Below are 22382 nucleotides of genomic sequence, written 5' to 3'. Positions count from 1 at the left end.
ATTAGGTGAACACGTAGCTACCCACTAATCTTGTGGACCATACATGGACCCACAATGATAATAAAAGAGCTAATGTTTAAATAGTGCGTGTAAAATGAATTTTATGTTTGAACTACATATTTCCGCTACCAACAAAATGGTATTCATGTAATGTTCCTGCATTAGGCGCATCTACGGCAAACCGAACAGAACCTGACATTTTCGACATCTTGTCGACCCAAACAAACAAAAAATGAACCAAATCCGTGCAATGCATTCCAAAGAACACAAGCGGTGCATCTTCTAGTACAGTAGTGCTTTGTGATTGACGATGATGCTGGCCACCAAGCGTTGCATTTCTTTCCACGCCCACCCACCCACCCAAAGCACTCCCTTTCCTTCTTCTTTACCTTGTCCCACATCCAACGCATCGTCCACTGATGAACAAACACATGAGCCAAAAGCATTACGTACTATTCCGATGGATTCGTATCTATCTTGACTGCTGTTGTTGCTCTTCCTCTGCTCCTCCGTCTCCCCTTCCCCTCATTCTCATCTCCTCATCTCGTCCATTGTGTCGCGTCGCCTGGTATACATCCGCATGCATCCAACCTCCAGTGAGTGCTCCGCCCCTGCCGGGAGACCTTGTTTACCGCGGAGGTATGTTTCCTGTCGATTTGTTCCCTGCTAAGGTAGCAATGCTTGGATCTAAAAACTGATCAATTCTCCTGCTTCAGAGTCTCATCCATTTGTGCTGGTTGAATCTTGAATCCAGGGTAGCAAGAATCATGAAGTTCCCTGTCAATCAGAGCAGGATGCATCGAATCCACTGATCGACCTGGTAACTTCGTCTCACCTTTCTTGCTGTTCTGCTCTACTCACATCCACACCTTCTTGTTAATCTGCACCTTCTTGTTAATCTGCTGCTTTGCTAGATTATAAATTCGTCTTCTTCCAACCCGGGAGCAGTGAGCCAGTGACGCATCTGGCCTCTGGTGTGCCGCTGCCGCCGCTTCCGCTTCCTTGTCACCTCCGACGAGGGCGCCCCCGCTGTGTTCTGCTCTGCCGTGAAGCACCAAAGGTGAGCTTGGTCCAAATCTAGCTAAAGTTTTGGCTTGGCAACTCGGTTCTAGAGCTTGGATTGCATTACAGCTCCCCACATTCATCGATTTGCAGGTTTCCAGCTGATCGGTCATGGAGGTCGTCACAGGTGCCATGGGCAGCCTACTCCCCAAGCTAGGCCAGCTGCTCATGGATGAGTACAACTTGCACAAGCGCGTCAAAAAAGATGTCGAGTTCCTCTGGAAGGAGCTTGAGAGCATGCACGCTGCCCTCATCAAGGTTGGCGAGGTGCCGCGGGACCAGCTCGACAGGCAAGTCAAGCTTTTTTTTTTCCAAAAAAGGGTTTCCCCCCGCTTTATATATCCAAAGCCCAACACCGATACAGGAACGCTGGGGCGAACAACAACAAGCCCAAAAGAAACAGAAAAATAAATGAAGAGAAAAGAAATGCCAACAACGACGGATACAAAAAAGATGAAGGACCCGCAACCGCCGCGCCCACCGGATAACCACCACGCTCAAGCACTCAGACCGCCGCATACCAAACAACACCTCAAGAAGGATCGCGACGATGACGACGCTGTTGCGGGGACATGTCCTAGGGTTTCCCCGTACGCGAGGGGTGAGGTGGAAGGGTAAGCCCGACGCCCTTCAGGAGAAGGCACGGCGGCGCCCACGAGCGTCACCGCGTCGGTGCCGGCCCTGCCGACAAGGATTTTCTCCCGACACCAACCAACCCACGACCCCAGACGATCCATCACGCGCCACCACACACACCGCCCACCAACTTGCGCCACCAACGGTCGAGCAGTCTGCCATCGCCGTCTCACCATGGCAAACGAAACGGGACGAACGGAAACAAGACGACGCAACGGGAACCAGGAGCGGCAACATCAACAGGCCTCGCGGGAGGGGACATCCTCCACCGCCCCCGGCAGGATCCGGCCGGAAGCAGCACAGGGGCAAACCGGGCCACCCCCGGCCCAGCCGAGCCCGAAACGGGCTCGCGAAGCCCCCGTCGCCGCGCTGCAGAACGCGAGCCACCGTCGCTACCACCCCCCGTACGAGTCACGCCCCCGACCCGCCGGAGACGCCCCAAGCAGACCAGGCCAGGCCCGCGCAGACCCAGTTCGAGCCCAAAAGGGCCCAGATCTGGGCCGGGAAGGCCCGCCGCTAGCCACCGCGTCGCCCCGCCGCCAAGCGGCCGCGCCATCGCCCGCACGCCACCCAGCACGGCGCTGCCCAGGGAGCCACGCCGCCACCGGATCCATTGTCGCCGAGGAGCACCCCCGACGGCCGCTGTCCGCCCGAGCCGAGGCGCCATGCGAGGGGGAAAGGCCGGGGCCGCCGCCGCCGGCACCACGCGGGAAAGGCCCGGTGGCCCAGGCCGACGGCGGGGGGGGGGGGGGGGGGGGGGGGGGGGCGGGGAGGGGCGACGAGAGCCCCCGGTCGCCCCGCTCGAGGAGGCGACGCGGGGGGAGGAGAGCAGCTCATGTCCAGGCAAGTCAAGCTTTGGGCCGACGAGGTCAGAGAGCTCTCCTATAACATGGAGGATGTCGTCGACAAGTTCCTCGTACGTGTCGAAGGTATACAGCAGCCTCACGACAACACCAGCAGATTCAAGGAGCTCAAGAACAAGATGATCTACTTGTTCAAGAAGGGCAAGAATCACCATCGAATAGCTGGCGCCATCAAGGAAATCAAGGAGCAACTCCAGGAGGTGGCTGCTAGGCGTGGCAGGAACAAGCTCGATGTTTGGAAATATGCCCTAGAGGCAATAATAAATTGATTGTTATTATATTTCCTTGTTCATGATAATCATTTATTATCCATGCTATAATTGTATTGATAGGAAACTCAGATACATGTGTGGATACATAGACAACACCATGTCCCTAGTAAGCCTCTAGCTGACTAGCTCGTTGATCAATAGATGGTTACGGTTTCCTGACCATGGACATTGGATGTCATTGATAACGGGATCACATCATTAGGAGAATGATGTGATGGACAAGACCCAATCCTAAGCCTAGCACAAGATCATGTAGTTCGTATGCTAAAGCTTTTCTAATGTCAAGTATCATTTCCTTAGACCATGAGATTGTGCAACTCCCGGATACCGTAGGAGTGCTTTGGGTGTGCCAAATGTCACAACGTAACTGGGTGGCTATAAAGGTACACTACAGGTATCTCCGAAAGTGTCTGTTGGGTTGGCACGAATTGAGACTGGGATTTGTCACTCCGTGTAAACGGAGAGGTATCTCTGGGCCCACTCGGTAGGACATCATCATAATGTGCACAATGTGATCAAGGAGTTGATCACGGGATGATGTGTTACGGAACGAGTAAAGAGACTTGCCGGTAACGAGATTGAACAAGGTATCGGGATACCGACGACCGAATCTCGGGCAAGTATCGTACCGCTAGACAAAGGGAATTGTATACGGGATTGATTAAGTCCTTGACATCATGGTTCATCCGATGAGATCATCGTGGAACATGTGGGAGCCAACATGGGTATCCAGATCCCGTTGTTGGTTATTGACCGGAGAGTCATCTCGGTCATGTCTGCATGTCTCCCGAACCCGTAGGGTCTACACACTTAAGGTTCGGTGACGCTAGGGTTATAGAGATATTTGTATGCGGTAACCCGAAAGTTGTTCGGAGTCCCGGATGAGATCCCGGACATCACGAGGAGTTCCGGAATGGTCCGGAGGTAAAGAATTATATATAGGAAGTGCTATTTCGGCCATCGGGACAAGTTTCGGGGTCACCGGTATTGTACCGGGACCACCGGAAGGGTCCCGGGAGTCCACCGGGTGGGGCCACCTGCCCCGGGGGCCACATGGGCTGTAGGGGGTGCGCCTTGGCCTATATGGGCCAAGGGCACCAGCCCCAAGAGGCCCATGCGCCAAGAGAAGAGGAAAAGGGGAGAGTCCTAAAGGGGGAAGGCACCTCCGAGGTGCCTTGGGGAGGATGGACTCCTCCCCCCCCTTGGCCGCACCCTTCCTTGGAGGAAGGGGCAAGGCTGCGCCCTCCCCCTCTCCCTTGGCCCTATATATAGTGGGGGGAAGGGAGGGCAACCAGATCTAAGGCCTGGCGCCTCCCTCTCCCTCCCACGACACATCTTCCTCCTCCCGCAGCGCTTGGCGAAGCCCTGTTGGAATCCCGCTGCTTCCACCACCACGCTGTCGTGCTACTGGATCCCCATCAAACTCTCCTCCCCCCTTGCTGTATCAAGAAGGAGGAGACGTCGCTGCTCCGTACGTGTGTTGAACGCGGAGGTGCCGTCCGTTCGGCGCTAGGATCATCGGTGATTTGGATCACGACGAGTACGACTCCATCAACCCCGTTCTCTTGAACGCTTCCGCACGCGATCTACAAGGGTATGTAGATTCACTCCTCCCTCGTTGGTAGATGACTCCATAGATAGATCTTGGTGACACGTAGGAAAATTTTGAATTTATGCTACGTTCCCCAACAGTGGCATCATGAGCTAGGTCTATGCGTAATTTCTATGCACGAGTAGAACACAAAGTAGTTGTGGGCGTTGATTTTGTTCAATATGCTTGCCGTTACTAGTCTTATCCTGATTCGGCGGCATCGTGGGATGAAGTGGCCCGAACCGACCTTACACGTACTCTTACGTGAGACTGGTTCCACCGACTGACATGCACTAGTTGCATAAGGTGGCTAGCGGGTGTCTGTCTCTCCTACTTTAGTCGGATCGGATTCGACGAAAAGGGTCCTTATGAAGGGTAAATAGCAATTGGCATATCATGTTCTGGTCTTTGCGTAGGTAAGAAACGTTCTTGCTAGAAACCCATAGCAGCCACGTAAAACATGCAAACAACAATTAGAGGACGTCTAACTTGTTTTTGCAGGGTATGCTATGTGATGTGAAATGGCCAAAGGATGTGATGAATGATATATGTGATGTATGAGATGATCATGTTCTTGTAATAGGAATCACGACTTGCATGTCGATGAGTATGACAACCGGCAGGAGCCATAGGAGTTGTCTTAATTTATTTATGACCTGCGTGTCAACATAAACGTCATGTAATTACTTTACTTTATTGCTAACCGTTAGTTGTAGTAGTAGAAGTAATAGTTGGCGAGACAACTTCATGGAGACACAATGATGGAGATCATGATGATGGAGATCACGGTGTCATGCTGGTGACGATGATGATCATGGAGCCCCGAAGATGGAGATCAAAAGGAGCAATATGATATTGGCCATATCATGTCACTATTTGATTGCATGTGATGTTTATCATGTTTATACATCTTATTTGCTTAGAAAGACGGTAGTAAATAAGATGATCCCACATAATAATTTCAAGAAAGTGTCCCCCCTAACTGTGCACCGTTGCGACAGTTCGTTCGTTTCTAAGCACCACGTGATGATCGGGTGTGATAGATTCCAACGTTCACATACAACAGGTGTAAGACAGATTTACACATGCAAACACTTAGGTTGACTTGACGAGCCTAGCATGTACAGACATGGCCTCGGAACACAGAAGACCGAAAGGTCGAGCATGAGTCGTATAGAAGATACGATCAACATGAAGATGTTCACTGAGGTTGACTAGTCCGTCTCACGTGATGATCGGACACGGCCTAGTTGACTCGGATCATGTAATCACTTAGATGACTAGAGGGATGTCTATCTGAGTGGGAGTTCATAAGATGAACTTGTTTATCCTGAACATAGTCAAAAGGATTTTGCAAATTATGTCGTAGCTCGCGCTTTAGTTCTACTGTTTAGATATGTTCCTAGAGAAAATTTCGTTGAAAGTTGATAGTAGAATTATGCGGACTAGGTCCGTAAACTAAGGATTGTCCTCATTGCTTCATAGAAGGCTTATGTCCTTAATGCAACGCTCAGTTTGCTGAACCTCGAACATCGTCTGTGGATGTTGCGAACATCTGACATACACATTTTGATAACTACGTGATAGTTCAGTTAAACGGTTTAGAGTTGAGGCACCGAAGACGGTTTTGAAACGTCGCGAAACATATGAGATGTTTCGAGGGCTGAAATTGGGATTTCAGGCTCGTGCCCACGTCAAGAGGTATAAGACCTCCGACAATTTTCTTAGCCTAGAAACTAAGGAGAAAAGCTCAATTGTTGAGCTTGTGCTCAGATTGTCTGAGTACAACAATCATTTGAATCGAGTGGGAGTTGATCTTCCAGATGAGATAGTGATGTTTCTCCGAAGTCATTACCACCAAGCTGCTAGAGCTTCGTGATGAACTATAATGTATCGGGGACATATATGATGATCCTTGAGATATTCGCGATGTTTGACACCACGAAAGTAGAAATCAAGAAGGAGCATCAATTGTTGATGGTTAGTGAAACCACTAGTTTTAAGAAGGGCAAGGGCAAGAAGGGATACTTCATGAAACGGCAAATCAGCTGCTGCTCTAGTGAAGAAACCCAAGGTTGAACCCAAACCCGAGACTAAGTGCTTCTGTAATAAAGGGAACAGCCACGGGAGCAGAATTACCCTAGATACTTGGTAGATAAGAAGGCTGGCAAGGTCGATAGAAGTATATTTGATATACATTATGTTAATGTGTACTTTACTAGTACTCCTAGTAGCACCAGGGTATTAGATACCGGTTCGGTTGCTAAGTGTTAGTAACTCGAAATAAAAGCTACGGAATAAACGGAGACTAGCTAAAGGTTAGCTGACGATATGTGTTGGAAGTGTTTCCAATGTTGATATGATCAAGCATCGTACGCTCCCTCTACCATCGAGATTGGTGTTTGCGTTGAGCATAGACATGATTGGATTACGTCTATCGCAACACGGTTATTCATTTAAGGAGAATAATGGTTACTCTGTTTATTTGAATAATACCTTCAATGGTCTTGCACCTAAAATGAATGGTTCATTGAATCTCGATCATAGTCATACACATGTTCATGCCAAAAGATATAAGATAGTAATGATAGTACCACCTACTTGTGGCACTGCCACTTAAGTCATATCGGTATAAAACGCATGAAGAGGCTCCATGTTGATGGATCTTTGGACTCACTCATTTTTGAAAAGTTTGAGACATGCGAACCATGTTTGTTGGTAGATATGCATGAAGAAACTCTATACAGATGGATCGTTTGGACTCACTTGATTTTGAATCACTTGAGACATGCAAATCATACCACATGGGAAAGATGACTGAAAGCCTCGTTTTCAGTAAAACGGAACTAGAAAGCAACTTGTTGGAAGTAATACATTTTGATGTGTGCAGTCCAATGAGTGCTGAGGCATGTAGTGGATATCGTTATGTTCTTACTTCACAGATGATTTGAGTAGATGTTGAGTATATTTACTTGATGAATCACGAGTCTGAATTATTGAAAGGTTCAAGTAATTTCAGGGTGAAGTTGAAAGATCGTCGTGACAAGAATATCTATGATATGATCATAGAGATGAATATCTGAATTACGAGTTTGGCACAGAATTAAGACATTGTGGAAATTGTTTCACAACTAATACAGCCTGGAACACCATAGTGTGATGGTGTGTCCGAACATCATAACTGCACCCTATTGGATATGATGCATACCATGATGTCTCTTATCGAATTACCACGATAGTTTATGGGTTAGGCATTAGAGACAACCACATTCACTTTAAAAAGGGCGTCACGTAATTCCAATGAGATGACACCGTATGAACTATGGTTTAGAGAAACCTAAGCTGTCATTTCTTAAAGGTTTGGGGCTGCGACGCTTATGTGAAAAAGTTTCAGGCTGATAAGCTCGAACCCAAAGCGGCTAAATGCATCCTCATAGGACACCCAAAACAGTTGGGTATACCTCCTGTCTCAGATCCTAAAACAATAAGGGATTGTTTCTAGAATCGGGTCCTTTCTCGAGGAAAAGTTTCTCTCAAAAGAATTGAGTGGGAGGATGGTGGAGTATTGATGAGGTTATTGAACCGTCTCTTCAACTAGTATGTGGCAGGGCACAGGAAGTTGTTCCTGTGGCACCTACACCGATTGAAGTGGAAGCTTATGATAGTGATCATGAAACTTCAGATCAAGTCACTACCAAACCTCGTGGGATGACAAGGATGTGTACTACTTCAGAGTGGTACGTAATCCTGTCTTGGAAGTCATGTTGCTAGACAACAATGAACCTACGAGCTATGGAGAAGCGATGGTGGGCCTGGATTCCGATAAATGGCTCGAGGCCATAAAATCCGAGAGAGGATCCATGTATGAAAACAAAGTGTAGACTTTGGTAGAACAGCTCGATGGTCGTAGGGCTATTGAGTACAGATGGATTTTAAAAGGAAGACGGACAATGATGGTAAATGTCACCATTAAGAAAGCTCGACTTGTCGTTAAGATGTTTTCTGACAAGTTCAAGGAGTTGACTGCGATGAGACTTTCTCACTCGTAGCGATGCTAAGAGTCTGTTGGAATTATATTAGCGATTACTGCATTATTTATGAAATCTTGCAGATAGGATGTCAAAACATTGTTTCCTCGACATTTTTTGAGGAAAGGTCGTATGTGATACAAACCGGAAGGTTTTGTCAATCCTGAAAGATGCTAATAAGTATGCAAAGCTCTAGCAATCCTTCTAAGGACTGGAGTAAGCATCTCGGAGTTGGAATATACGCTTTAATGATGATCAAAGATTTTGGTGTATACAAAGTTTATGAGAAACTTGTATTTCCAAAGAAGTGAGTGGGAGCACTATAGAATTTCTGATGAATATATGTTGTTGACATATTGTTGATCAGAAATGACGTAGAATTTCTGGAAAGCATATAGGGTTATTTGGAAAGTGTTTTTCAATGGAAAGCCTGGATTAAGCTACTTGAACATTGAGCATCAAGATCTATAAGAATAGATCAAAACGCTTAATGGTACTTTCAAATGAGCACATACCTTGACATGATCTTGAAGGTGTTCAAGATGGATCAGTCAAAGAAGGAGTTCTTGCCTGAGTTGTAAGGTATGAAGTTAAGACTTAAAGCTCGACCATGGCAGAAGAAAGAGTAAGGACGAAGGTCGTCCCCTATGCTTTTATCATAGGCTCTCTACAGTATGCTATGCTGTGTACCGCACCTGAAGTGTGCCTTGCCTTGAGTCAGTCAAGGGGTACAAGAGTGATCCAAGAATGGATCACAGGACAGCGGTCAAAGTTATCCTTAGTAACTAGTGGACTAAGGAATTTTCTCGATTATGGAGGTGGTAAAAGAGTTCGTCGTAAAGGGTTACGTCGATGCAAGCTTAACACCTATCCGGATAGCTCTGAGTAGAGATACCGGATACGTATAATGGAGCAACAATTTAGAATAGCTCCATGTAGAATAGTTATTTGAAATAGCTCCAAATATAGCGTAGTAGCTGCATCTACAAGATGACATAGAGATTTGCGAAGTACATACGGATCTGAAAGATTCAGACCCGTTGACTATAACATCTCTCACAAGCATAACATGATCAAACCCAGAACTCATCGAGTGTTAATCACATGGTAATGTGAACTAGATTATTGACTCTAGTAAACTCTTTGGGTGTTAGTCACATGGGGATGTGACCTTGAGTGTTAATCACATGGCGATGTGAACTAGATTATTGACTCTAGTGCAAGTGGGAGACTGTTGGAAATATGCCCTAGAGGCAATAATAAATTGATTGTTATTATATTTCCTTGTTCATGATAATCATTTATTATCCATGCTATAATTGTATTGATAGGAAACTCAGATACATGTGTGGATACATAGACAACACCATGTCCCTAGTAAGCCTCTAGCTGACTAGCTCGTTGATCAATAGATGGTTACGGTTTCCTGACCATGGACATTGGATGTCATTGATAACGGGATCACATCATTAGGAGAATGATGTGATGGACAAGACCCAATCCTAAGCCTAGCACAAGATCATGTAGTTCGTATGCTAAAGCTTTTCTAATGTCAAGTATCATTTCCTTAGACCATGAGATTGTGCAACTCCCGGATACCGTAGGAGTGCTTTGGGTGTGCCAAACGTCACAACGTAACTGGGTGGCTATAAAGGTACACTACAGGTATCTCCGAAAGTGTCTGTTGGGTTGGCACGAATCGAGACTGGGATTTGTCACTCCGTGTAAACGGAGAGGTATCTCTAGGCCCACTCGGTAGGACATCATCATAATGTGCACAATGTGATCGAGGAGTTGATCACGGGATGATGTGTTACGGAACGAGTAAAGAGACTTGCCGGTAACGAGATTGAACAAGGTATCGGGATACCGACGATCGAATCTCGGGCAAGTATCGTACCGCTAGACAAAGGGAATTATATACGGGATTGATTAAGTCCTTGACATCGTGGTTCATCCGATGAGATCATCGTGGAACATGTGGGAGCCAACATGGGTATCCAGATCCCGTTGTTGGTTATTGATCGGAGAGTCATCTGGGTCATGTCTGCATGTCTCCCGAACCCGTAGGGTCTACACACTTAAGGTTCGGTGACGCTAGGGTTATAGAGATATTTGTATGCGGTAACCCGAAAGTTGTTCGGAGTCCCGGATGAGATCCCGGACGTCATGAGGAGTTCCGGAATGGTCCGGAGGTAAAGAATTATATATAGGAAGTGCTATTTCGGCCATCGGGACAAGTTTCGGGGTCACCGGTATTGTACCGGGACCACCGGAAGGGTCCCGGGGGTCCACCGGGTTGGGGCCACATGGGCTGTAGGGGGTGCGCCTTGGCCTATATGGGCCAAGGGCACCAGCCCCAAGAGGCCCATGCACCAAGAGAAGAGGAAAAGGGGAGAGTCCTAAAGGGGGAAGGCACCTCCGAGGTGCCTTGGGGAGGATGGACTCCTCCCCCCCCTTGGCCGCACCCTTCCTTGGAGGAAGGGGCAAGGCTGTGCCCTCCCCCTCTCCCTTGGCCCTATATATAGTGGGGGGAAGGGAGGGCAACCAGATCTAAGGCCTGGCGCCTCCCTCTCCCTCCCATGACACATCTTCCTCCTCCCGCAGCGCTTGGCGAAGCCCTGTTGGCATCCCGCTGCTTCCACCACCACGCCGTCGTGCTGCTGGATCTCCATCAACCTCTCCTCCCCCCTTGCTGGATCAAGAAGGAGGAGACGTCGCTGCTCCGTACGTGTGTTGAACGCGGAGGTGCCGTCCGTTCGGCGCTAGGATCATCGGTGATTTGGATCACGACGAGTACGACTCCATCAACCCCGTTCTCTTGAACGCTTCCGCGCGCGATCTACAAGGGTATGTAGATTCACTCCTCCCTCATTGCTAGATGACTCCATAGATAGATCTTGGTGACACGTAGGAAAATTTTGAATTTATGCTACGTTCCCCAACACGTTGTAGGCTTTAGATCGCCGCACTATGCAGCTAGCCTCATTTTGGTCCTCGGGTAATTCCTGTCTAGTTAGGTAGGCCAGGAATGGTACTGTCCACGGGGCAATGACGGCCATTATCACATGGGATGAAGGTGTTATTTTGGTGGCAGAGCCTCCGATTGTGTCAGAGTATTCGGTATCTGGGGTTGTCGTCGGGTCCGGATTAATTTTGCCGGTGTCCCCTTCCCATACCACGGATAGTCTAAACAGTCTTTCCAGGAAGATGTTTGGTGGGACAGGGTCGCATTTAGCGCCGATATGAGCTAGGATGTCCGCTGCCTTGTTGTTTTCCCGACCCACGTGGTGGAATTCCAGCCCCTCGAACTGGGCTGACATTTTGAGGACGGCGTTGCGATATCGCCATTTTCGGATCCTTGGCATCGAAGTCTCCATTTATTTGGGATATTGCGAGGTTCGAGTCCCCACGCACCTCTAGGCGTTGGATGCCCATGGAGACTGCCATCCGGAGGCCATGTAGTAGGGCCTCGTATTCGGCTGCGTTATTGGAGTCCGTATATAGTATTTGGAGCACGTATTGCACCGTGTCTCCGGTGGGGGACGTCAGGACGACGCCAGCCCCTAGACCAGCCAGCATTTTAGAGCCATCGAAGTGCATGATCCAATTGGAGTATGCGCCGTACTCTTTAGGGAGTTTGGATTCTGTCCATTTGGCTACGAAATCGGCCAGTACTTGCGACTTAATGGCTCGTCGTGGCTTATATGTTATGTCGGATGGGAGGAGCTCAATGGCCCATTGGGCAATCCGGCATGTGGCATCACGGTTGTTTATTATGTCATTGATTGGTACTTCGGATGCCACCGTGATCGAACACTCTTGAAAGTAGTGTCGTAATTTCTGGGATGCCATAAATACCGCGTATGCTATCTTTTGGTAATGTTGGTACCGTGATTTGCATGGAGTGAGGACGGTGGATACATAATACACCAGCTTTTGAAGCGGAAATTTATGTCCGTCCGTCTCTCGTTCGACGACGAGCACTACACTTACAACTTGGTGAGTTGACGCTATATATAATAGCATTGGTTCACCAACAGTTGGCGCGGCCAGGATTGGGTTGGCGGCCAGGATGGCTTTAATTTCTTCCAGTCCGGCCGTGGCTGCGTCCACTCGAAGTGTTCGGCGCGCCTAAGAAGGCGATAAAGGGGAAGTGTCTTTTCTCCTAATTGGGAGATAAAGCGGCTTAAAGCCGCCACGCATCCAGTCAATTTCTGGATTTGCTTGAGGTCAGTTGGGATAGCTAACTATGACAGAGCTCAGATTTTAGTCAGCTTTGCTTCAATTCCTCTACTGGAGACGATGAAGCCCAGGTTCCGGCGGGAACGCCGAAGACGCATTTTTCCGGATTGAGCTTAAAGTCGAATGTTCGGAGATTGGTGAACGTGAGCCTCAAGTCGTCTATTAAAGAGTCGATGTGTCTGGTTTTAATGACCACATTGTCTACCTATGCCTCCACAGTCTTACCGGTCTGCTTTTCCAGACATGTCTGGATCGTGCGCTGATATGTTGCGCCGGCATTTTTGAGCCCAAAGGGCATTGTGTTAAAGCAGAAGGGGCCGTATGGTGTTATAAATGCTGTTGCGGCTTGATCAGACTCCGCCATTTTAATCTGGTGGTAACCGGAGTATGCGTCGAGGAAGCACAATGATTCGTGTCCTGCGGTAGCGTCGATGATTTGATCGATGCGAGGGAGTGGGAAGGGATCCTTTGGTCAAGCCTTGTTAAGGTCTTTGAAGTCGACACATAGGCGCCAGGATTTGTCCTTCTTTGGTACCATCACCAGGTTTGCTAGCCAATCCGGGTGTTTTATTTCTTTAATGAATCTGTCTTCCAGTAGTTTGGCCAGCTCCTCTCCCATGGCTTGTCGCTTGGGTTCAGAGAAACACCGAAGAGTCTGCTTGACCGGCTTGAATCCTTTTAGAATATTAAGGCTATGATCGGCCAATCTACGTGGGATTCCTGGCATGTCTGAAGGATGCCAGGCGAATATGTCCCAATTCTCGCGCAGAAACTCCCGTAGTGCGGCGTCTACAGCGGGGTCTAACTGTGCCCCAATGGATGCTGTTTTTGCAGGGTCCGTTGGATGGACATGGAATTTAACTATTTCGTCCGCTGGTTTAAAGGAGGTGGACTTGGATCTTTTCTCTAGTATCACGTCGTCCCTGTCCAACGTGGAGCGCAGCGTGGTTAACTCCTCCGCCACAAGGGCTTCGGATAATGCCTCGAGGGCTAGTGCGGCTGTCTTGTTCTCGGCGCGGAGTGCTATGTCCGGATCACTAGCTAGAGTGATAATTCCCTTGGGTCCGGGCATTTTGAGCTTCATGTACCCGTAATGGGGTATGGCTTGAAAAATCGTGAATGCCTCCCGCCCTAGAAGGGCGTGGTATCCGCTACTGAACGGGGCCACTTGGAATGTAATTTCTTTGGACCTGTAATTCTCCGGAGTGCCGAATACCACATCACGTGTGATTTTCCCAGCGCAACTTGCCCCCCGACTAGGGATGATTCCTCGGAAGGTCGTACTGCTTTGTTCAATACGGTTGCTATCTATGTCCATTTTCTGGAGAGTTTCCTCATAGATGAGGTTTAATCCGCTGCCGCCATCCATGAGCACCTTAGTGAGCCGAAAGCCATCCACAATTGGACTGAGGACAAAAGCGGCTGGTGCTCGGTCTGTTTGGAATTTAGGTTCGTCACTGGCGTTAAAGGTGATAGCCGTGTCGCTCCATGGATTTATTGCTGCCACGTGGCAGACTTCGGCAAGGCCACGGGGTGCTCGCTTACGCCTATTATTTGAGGCGAAGGTCTCGAAGACCGTTAATACTGTGTTGTTATCCGTGGGGAGGTGCTCTGAGGTATTTTGGGTGAGAAGATCCTCACCGCTTTTGGCCACCTGCCGGAGTACCCAACATTCTCTAAGGCTGTGTGTTGATATGGTATCCGTTGTACAATGGATTTTGCAGGGTCCATTGAGCCATCCCGCCAATACGGTTCCACGCCCTGTAGTGGGCTTTTGCTTCTTTGTAATTGAGTCGGGCGACTTATAAGAGTGCACCCTTTTAGTTCGGACTAGGGGTTTTGTCAGAGCCGGATTATCCCAAAATTGCGTGTGGGTTTTCCAGGCACTTTCCATCGCACAGTATTTCCGTACTATGTCCGCCAAGTCAGCGAAGTGTGCTACGTCACGACGACGTATGGCGTTGAGGACTCCCTTGTCCGTGCAATTGTTGCAAAATAACAAAATTGCATCTTCCTCGTTACTGTCCTTGACCTTGTTCATTACAAGGAGGAATCTGGCCCAATAGTGATGTACTGTCTCTTGGGACGCTTGCCTGATATGGGAAAGATAGTTTGTATCTGGGTGGGTGGGTGGATTTAAGTCCAGACCCAATCTGTGATCCCGGGGCAGGGGAGTTTCCAATCTTGGAAGTTCGGGCTCCAGGATATTGCCCTGCGGGTTTGGTATGCGGCCTAATTCTGGATTGAGGCTTAGGGCGGCGTCCTCCCGCGAGCGCGTGTCCTGTTCAGAGAGCTCAGGAATCCGGACATAGTTCGTCCTCAGGATAGAGGGAGAATCGCCGCATTGCTCCTCCACCACCGCTATTTGATGGGTGACCGGCGGAGAGTTAATCTCCCTTTGGTCGGGTTTAAGCCTGATCCTATCGTAGTCCGTAGTGACTCCCAAAGTGGCAATGCGATCCAAGAGCCCGTTCAAAGAGGAGAGCTCCATTGGATCCATCTGCTCGGCAAATTTTGAGCCGATGTGGAGGCTATTTTCGATGACACGAGAGGTCATCGTCGGCGCAGCGGCCGAGCGGGCGGTCATGACGAAGCCGCCTAGTCAGAGAGTTTGGCCTACAGCCAGGGCTCCCCTAGAGGTGATGGTGTCCTTGACAACAAGGCGAGCCATCTTCCTTATGATGACGACACAGTGGAACTCTCAATGAAAGCACCAATGTCGGTGTCAAAACCGGTGGATCTCGGGAAGGGGGACCTGAACTGTGCGTCTAAGGCTGATGGTAACAGGAGGCAGGGGACACGATGTTTACCCAGGTTCGGGCCCTCTTGATGGAGGTAATACCCTACGTCCTGCTTGATTGTTCTTGATGATATGAGTATTACAAGAGTTGGTCTACCACGAGATCAGAGAGGCTAAACCCTAGAAGCTAGCCTATGGTATGATTGTATGTTGTCCTACGGACTAAAACCCTCCGGTTTATATAGACACCGAAGGGGGCTAGGGTTACACAAGGTCGGTTACAAAGGAGGAGATATACATATCCGTATTGCCTAGCTTGCCTTCCATGCCAAGTAGAGTCCCATCCGGACACGGGACGAAGTCTTCAATCTCGTATCTTCATAGTCCAACAGTCCAGCCAAAGGATATAGTTCGGCTGTCCGAAGACCCCCTAATCCAGGACTCCCTCAGCGACGGTCACGGGGAGGCGGCACGGCGTCGGGGTTGAGCTCCAGCGACAGGAATCGGCGGCGGCAGCGTGGTCTGTCCCCCCCCCCCCGATCCAGATGGGATCGAGAGTGGTGGGGGAGAGGGAGTGAGCGAGTGGGGGAAAGTGAGAGTGTCGGTTAGGGTTTGGGGGAGTGGGGGAGGTTATGGCAGCGGGGTGGGCCGGCTGGTTGGTTGTGCCCCAGTTGGGTCGGCCTGCTAGCTGGGCCACTCGGCCCAGGGGGGTTTCTGTTTTCCCTTTTTTAGTTTTGGTTTTTCTATTTTTTGCATTTTCTTTTCTTTATTTATTTACATTTTAAAACATTTAGGCACTTTCTAAAAAATGTTTTCTCCACACTACTGACCAGTGCAATATTTGGCACCTACCGAACATTTTTGTTTCAACTTTTGAAAACTTTTGTTGTTTGACATATTTTGCATTTGACTTTTGAACGAGTTTTGAACTAGCAAGAGATTAGCAATAGTAATCATAGATGACATGGCATCATTAGGAGAGTTTTACTGTAGCCTAATTATCTGGGCGTTACAGTGTACCCTCAAGAACGGTTTGCCTATCAAAAGAGACCGTTTTGGCCTGTCCTTTGCCTCAAAAGGATTGGGCTACCTGAATTAACCCACAAGTATAGGGGATCGCAACAGCTTTTGAGGGTAGAGTATTCAACCCAAATTTATTGATTCGACAAAAGGGGAGCCAAAGAATATTCTCAAGTATCAGAAGCTGAGTTGTCAATTCAACCACACCTGGAAACTTAGTATCTGCAGCAATGTGTTTAGTAGCAAAGTAATATGATAGTGGGGGTAGCGGCAACAAAAGTAAAGACAACAAAAGTAATTTTTTTAGTATTTTGTAGTGATTGTAACAGTAGCAGCGGGAAAGTAAATAAGCGTAAACCAGTATATGGAAAACTCGTAGGCACCGGATCAGTGATGGATAATTATGCTGGATGCGGTTCATCATGTAACAGTCATAACATAGGGTGACACAGAACTAGCTCTAATTCATCAATGTAATGTAGGCATGTATTCCGTATATAGTCATACGTTCTTATGGAAAAGAACTTGCATGACATCTTTTGTCCTACCCTCCCGTGGCAGCGGGGTCCTATAGGAAACTAAGGGATATTAACGCATCCTTTTAATAGAGAACCGGAACAAAGCATTAGCACATAGTGAATACATGAACTCCTCAAACTATGGTCATAACCGGGAGTGGCCCTGATTATTGTCACTTCGGGGTTGCCGGATCATAACACATAGTAGGTGACTATAGACTTGCAAGATAGGATCAAGAAATCACATATATTCATGAAAACATAATAGGTTCAGATCTGAAATCATGGCACTCGGGCCCTAGTGACAAGCATTAAGCATAGCAAAGTCATAGCAACATCAATCTCAGAACATAATAGATACTAGGGATCAAACACTAACAAAACTAACTCGATTACATGATAAATCTCATCCAACCCATCACCGTCCAGCAAGCTACGATGGAATTACTCACGCACGGCGGTGATCATCATGAAATTGGTGATGGAGGATGGTTGATGATGACGACGGCGACGAATTCCCCTCTCTGGAGCCCCGAACGGACTCCAGATCAGCCCTCCTGAGAGGTTTTAGGGCTTGGCAGTGGCTCCGTATCGTAAAACGTGATGATTTCTTCTCTCTGATTTTTCTCTCATCAAAACTCAATATATAGAGTTGGAGTTGGAGTCGGAGACACAACAGGGGGCCCACGAGGTAGGGGGCACGCCCACCCTTGTGAGAAGGGTGCGGGCCCCCTGTTCTTCATCTTTGGCGAGGATTTTTTATTGTTTTTTCTAAGATGTTCCGTGGAGTTTCTGTTGGGGAACGTAGCAATTTCAAAAAAAATCCTACGCACACGCAAGATCATGGTGATGCATAGCAATGAGAGGGGAGAGTGTGATCTACGTACCCTTGTAGATCAACAACGGAAGCGTTTGGTTGATGTAGTCGTACGTCTCCACGGCCCGACCGATCAAGCACCGAAACTATGGCACCTCCGAGTTCTAGCACACGTTCAGCTCGATGACGATCCCCGGGCTCCGATCCAGCAAAGCGTCAGGGAGGAGTTCCATCAGCACGACGGCATGGTGACGATCTTGATGTTCTACCGTCGCAGGGCTTCGCCTAAGCACTGCTACAATATGACCGAGGTGGAATATGGTGGAGGGGGGCACCGCACACGGCTAAGGAACGATCACGAAGATCAACTTATTTTTCTAGGGGTGCCCCCTTGCCCCCGTATATAAAGGAGCAAGGGGAGGAGGCCGGCCGGCCCCTATAGGCGCGCCAGGAGGAGTCCTCCTCCTAGTAGGAGTAGGAGTAGGACTCCTACTAGGAGGGGGAAAGAAGTGGGGAGGGAGAGGGAAAGGGGGGCGCCGCCCCCCTCTCCTAGTCCAATTCGGACCAAGGGGGAGGAGGCACGCGGCCTACCTCTGGCAGCCCCTCTCTCTCCACTAAGGCCCATATGGCCCATTACTTCTCCCGGGGGGGTTCCGGTTACCCTCCGGCTCTCCGGTTTTCTCCGAAATCACCCGAAACACTTCAGGTGTCCGAATATAGCCGTCCAATATATCAATCTTTATGTATCGACCATTTCGAGACTCCTCGTCATGTCCGTGATCACATCCGGGACTCCGAACTAACTTCGGTACATCAAAACTCATAAACTCATAATATAACTGTCATCGAAACCTTAAGCGTGCGGACCCTACGGGTTTGAGAACAATGTAGACATGACCGAGACACGTCTCCGGTCAATAACCAATAGCGGAACCTAGATGCTCATATTGTTTGCTACATATTCTACGAAGATCTTTATCGGTCAGACCGCATAACAACATACGTTGTTCCCTTTGTCATCGGTATGTTACTTGCCCGAGATTCGATCGTCGGTATCTTAATACCTAGTTCAATCTCGTTACCGGCAAGTCTCTTTACTCGTTTCGTAATACATCATCTCGCAACTAACTCATTAGTTGCAATGCTTGCAAGGCTTATGTGATGTGCATTACCGAGAGGGCCCAGAGATACCTCTCCGACAATCGGAGTGACAAATCCTAATCTCGAAATACGCCAACCCAACATTTACCTTTGTAGACACCTGTAGAGCACCTTTATAATCACCCATTTACGTTGTGACGTTTGGTAGCACACAAAGTGTTCCTCTGGCAAACGGGAGTTGCATAATCTCACAGTCATAGGAACATGTATAAGTTATGAAGAAAGCAATAGCAACATACTAAACGATCGGGTGCTAAGCTAATGGAATGGGTCATGTCAATCAGATCATTCACCTAATGATGTGATCTCGTTAATCAAATAACAACTCCTTGTTCATGGTTAGGAAACATAACCATCTTTGATTAACGAGCTAGTCAAGTAGAGGCATACTAGTGACACTCTGTTTGTCTATGTATTCACACATGTATTATGTTTCCGGTTAATACAATTCTAGCATGAATAATAAACATTTATCATGATATAAGAAAATAAATAATAACTTTATTATTGCCTCTAGGGCATATTTCCTTCAGTCTCCCACTTGCACTAGAGTCAATAATCTAGATTACACAGTAATGATTCTAACACCCATGGAGCCTTGGTGCTGATCATGTTTTTCTCGTGGAAGAGGCTTAGTCAACGGGTCTGCAACATTCAGATCCGTATGTATCTTGCAAATCTCTATGTTTGCCACCTGGACTAGATCCCGGATGGAATTGAAGCGTCTTTTGATGTGCTTGGTTCTCTTGTGAAATCTGGATTTCTTTGCCAAGGCAATTGCACCAGTATTGTCATAAAAGATTTTCATTGGACCCGATGCACTAGGTATGACACCTAGATCGGATATGAACTCCTTCATCCAGACTCCTTCATTTGCTGCTTCTGAAGCAGCTATGTACTCTGCTTCACATGCAGATCCCGCTACAACGCTTTGTTTAGAACTGCACCAACTGACAGCTCCACCGTTTAATGTAAACACGTATCCGGTTTGTGATTTAAAATCGTCCGGATCAGTGTCAAAGCTTGCATCAATGTAACCTTTTACGATGAGCTCTTTGTTACCTCCATATATGAGAAACATATCCTTAGTCCTTTTCAGGTATTTCAGGATGTTCTTGACCGCTGTCCAGTGATCCACTCCTGGATTACTTTGGTACCTCCCTGCTAGACTTATAGCAAGGCACACATCAGGTCTGGTACATAGCATTGCATACATGATAGAGCCTATGGCTGAAGCATAGGGAACATCTTTCATATTCTCTCTATCTTCTGCAGTGGTCGGGCATTGAGTCTTACTCAACTTCACACCTTGTAACACAGGCAAGAACCCTTTCTTTGCTTGATCCATTTTGAACTTCTTCAAAACTTTGTCAAGGTATGTGCTTTGTGAAAGTCCAATTAAGCGTCTTGATCTATCTCTATAGATCTTAATGCCTAATATGTAAGCAGCTTCACCGAGGTCTTTCATTGAAAAACTCTTATTCAAGTATCCCTTTATGCTATCCAGAAATTCTATATCATTTCCAATTAGTAATATGTCATCCACATATAATATCAGAAATGCTACAAAGCTCCCACTCACTTTCTTGTAAATACAGGCTTCTCCAAAAGTCTGTGTAAAACCAAATGCTTTGACCACACTATCAAAGCGTTTATTCCAACTCCGAGAGGCTTGCACCAGTCCATAAATGGATCGCTGGAGCTTGCACACTTTGTTAGCTCCCTTTCGATGGACAAAACCTTCTGGTTGCATCATATACAACTCTTCTTCCAGAAATCCATTCAAGAATGCAGTTTTGACATCCATCTGCCAAATTTCATAATCATAAAATGCGGCAATTGCTAACATGATTCGGACAGACTTAAGCATCGCTACGGGTGAGAAGGTCTCATCGTAGTCAATCCCTTGAACTTGCCGAAAACGTTTTGCGACAAGTCGAGCTTTGTAGACAGTAATATTACCGTCAGCGTCAGTCTTCTTCTTGAAGATCCATTTATTCTCAATTGCTTGCCGATCATCGGGCAAGTCAACCAAAGTCCATACTTTGTTCTCATACATGGATCCCATCTCAGATTTCATGGCTTCAAGCCATTTTGCGGAATCTGGGCTCACCATCGCTTCTTCATAGTTCGTAGGTTCATCATGATCTAGTAGCATGACTTCCAGAACAGGATTACCGTACCACTCTGGCGCGGATCTCACTCTGGTTGATCTACGAGGTTCAGTAGTATCTTGTTCTGAAGTTTCATGATCATCATCATTAGCTTCCTCACTAACTGGCGTAGGTGTCACAAAAACAGTTTTCTGTGATGCACTACTTTCCAATAAGGGAGCAGGTACAGTTACCTCGTCAAGTTCTACTTTCCTCCCACTCACTTCTTTCGAGACAAACTCCTTCTCTAGAAAGTTTCCGAACTTAGCAACAAAAGTCTTGCCTTCGGATCTGTGATAGAAGGTGTATCCAATAGTTTCCTTTGGATATCCTATGAAGACACATTTCTCCGATTTGGGTTAGAGCTTATCAGGTTGAAGCTTTTTCACATAAGCATCGCAGCCCCAAACTTTCAGAAATGACAACTTTGGTTTCTTGCCAAACCACAGTTCATAAGGCGTCGTCTCAATGGATTTTGATGGTGCCCTATTTAACGTGAATGCGGCCGTCTCTAGAGCGAATCCCCAAAACGATAGCGGTAAATCAGTAAGAGACATCATAGATCGCACCATATCTAGTAAAGTACGATTACAACGTTCGGACACACCATTACGCTGTGGTGTTCCGGGTGGCGTGAGTTGCGAAACTATTCCACAATTTTTCAAATGTACACCAAACTCGTAACTCAAATATTCTCCTCCACGATTAGATCGTAGGAATTTTATTTTCTTGTTACGATGATTTTCTACTTCACTCTGAAATTCTTTGAACTTTTCAAATGTTTCAGACTTGTGTTTCATTAAGTAGATATACCCATATCTTCTTAAGTCATCTGTGAAGGTGAGAAAATAACGATATCCGCCACGAGCCTCAATATTCATCGGACCACATACATCTGTATGTATGATTTCCAATAAATCTGTTGCTCTCTCCATAGTACCGGAGAACGGTGTTTTAGTCATCTTGCCCATGAGGCACGGTTCGCAAGTACCAAGTGATTCATAATCAAGTGGTTCCAAAAGTCCATCAGTATGGAGTTTCTTCATGCGCTTTACATCGATATGACCTAAACGGCAGTTTCACAAATAAGTTACACTATCATTATCAACTCTGCATCTTTTGGCTTCAACACTATGAATATGTGTGTCACTACTATCGAGATTCAATAAAAATAGACCACTCTTTTAAGGTGCATGACCATAAAAGATATTACTCTTATAAATAGAACAACCATTATTCTCAGATTTAAATGAATAACCGTCTCGCATCAAACAAG

The 22382-nt window shown here is 47.3% G+C and overlaps 1 protein-coding gene across 1 annotated transcript in view; it reads left to right on the top strand.

Moving 5' to 3' along the window:
* The first annotated feature begins 371 nt into the window (after window positions 1-371).
* Window positions 372-22382, top strand: part of LOC125507465 (disease resistance protein Pik-2-like) — a 40314-nt gene continuing 18303 nt past the window's right edge. The window contains exons 1-5 of the mRNA XM_048672038.1: window positions 372-639; window positions 755-820; window positions 915-1060; window positions 1156-1352; window positions 2542-2794. Of these exons, the coding sequence (XP_048527995.1) occupies window positions 1174-1352; window positions 2542-2794 (432 nt within the window). The 5' untranslated portion in view covers window positions 372-639; window positions 755-820; window positions 915-1060; window positions 1156-1173. The remainder of the gene's footprint in view (window positions 640-754; window positions 821-914; window positions 1061-1155; window positions 1353-2541; window positions 2795-22382) is intronic.

Source organism: Triticum urartu, chromosome 5 (genome assembly GCF_003073215.2).
Source record: "Triticum urartu cultivar G1812 chromosome 5, Tu2.1, whole genome shotgun sequence".
NCBI lineage: Eukaryota > Viridiplantae > Streptophyta > Magnoliopsida > Poales > Poaceae > Triticum > Triticum urartu.
This window is presented reverse-complemented; position numbering and strand designations above follow the sequence as displayed.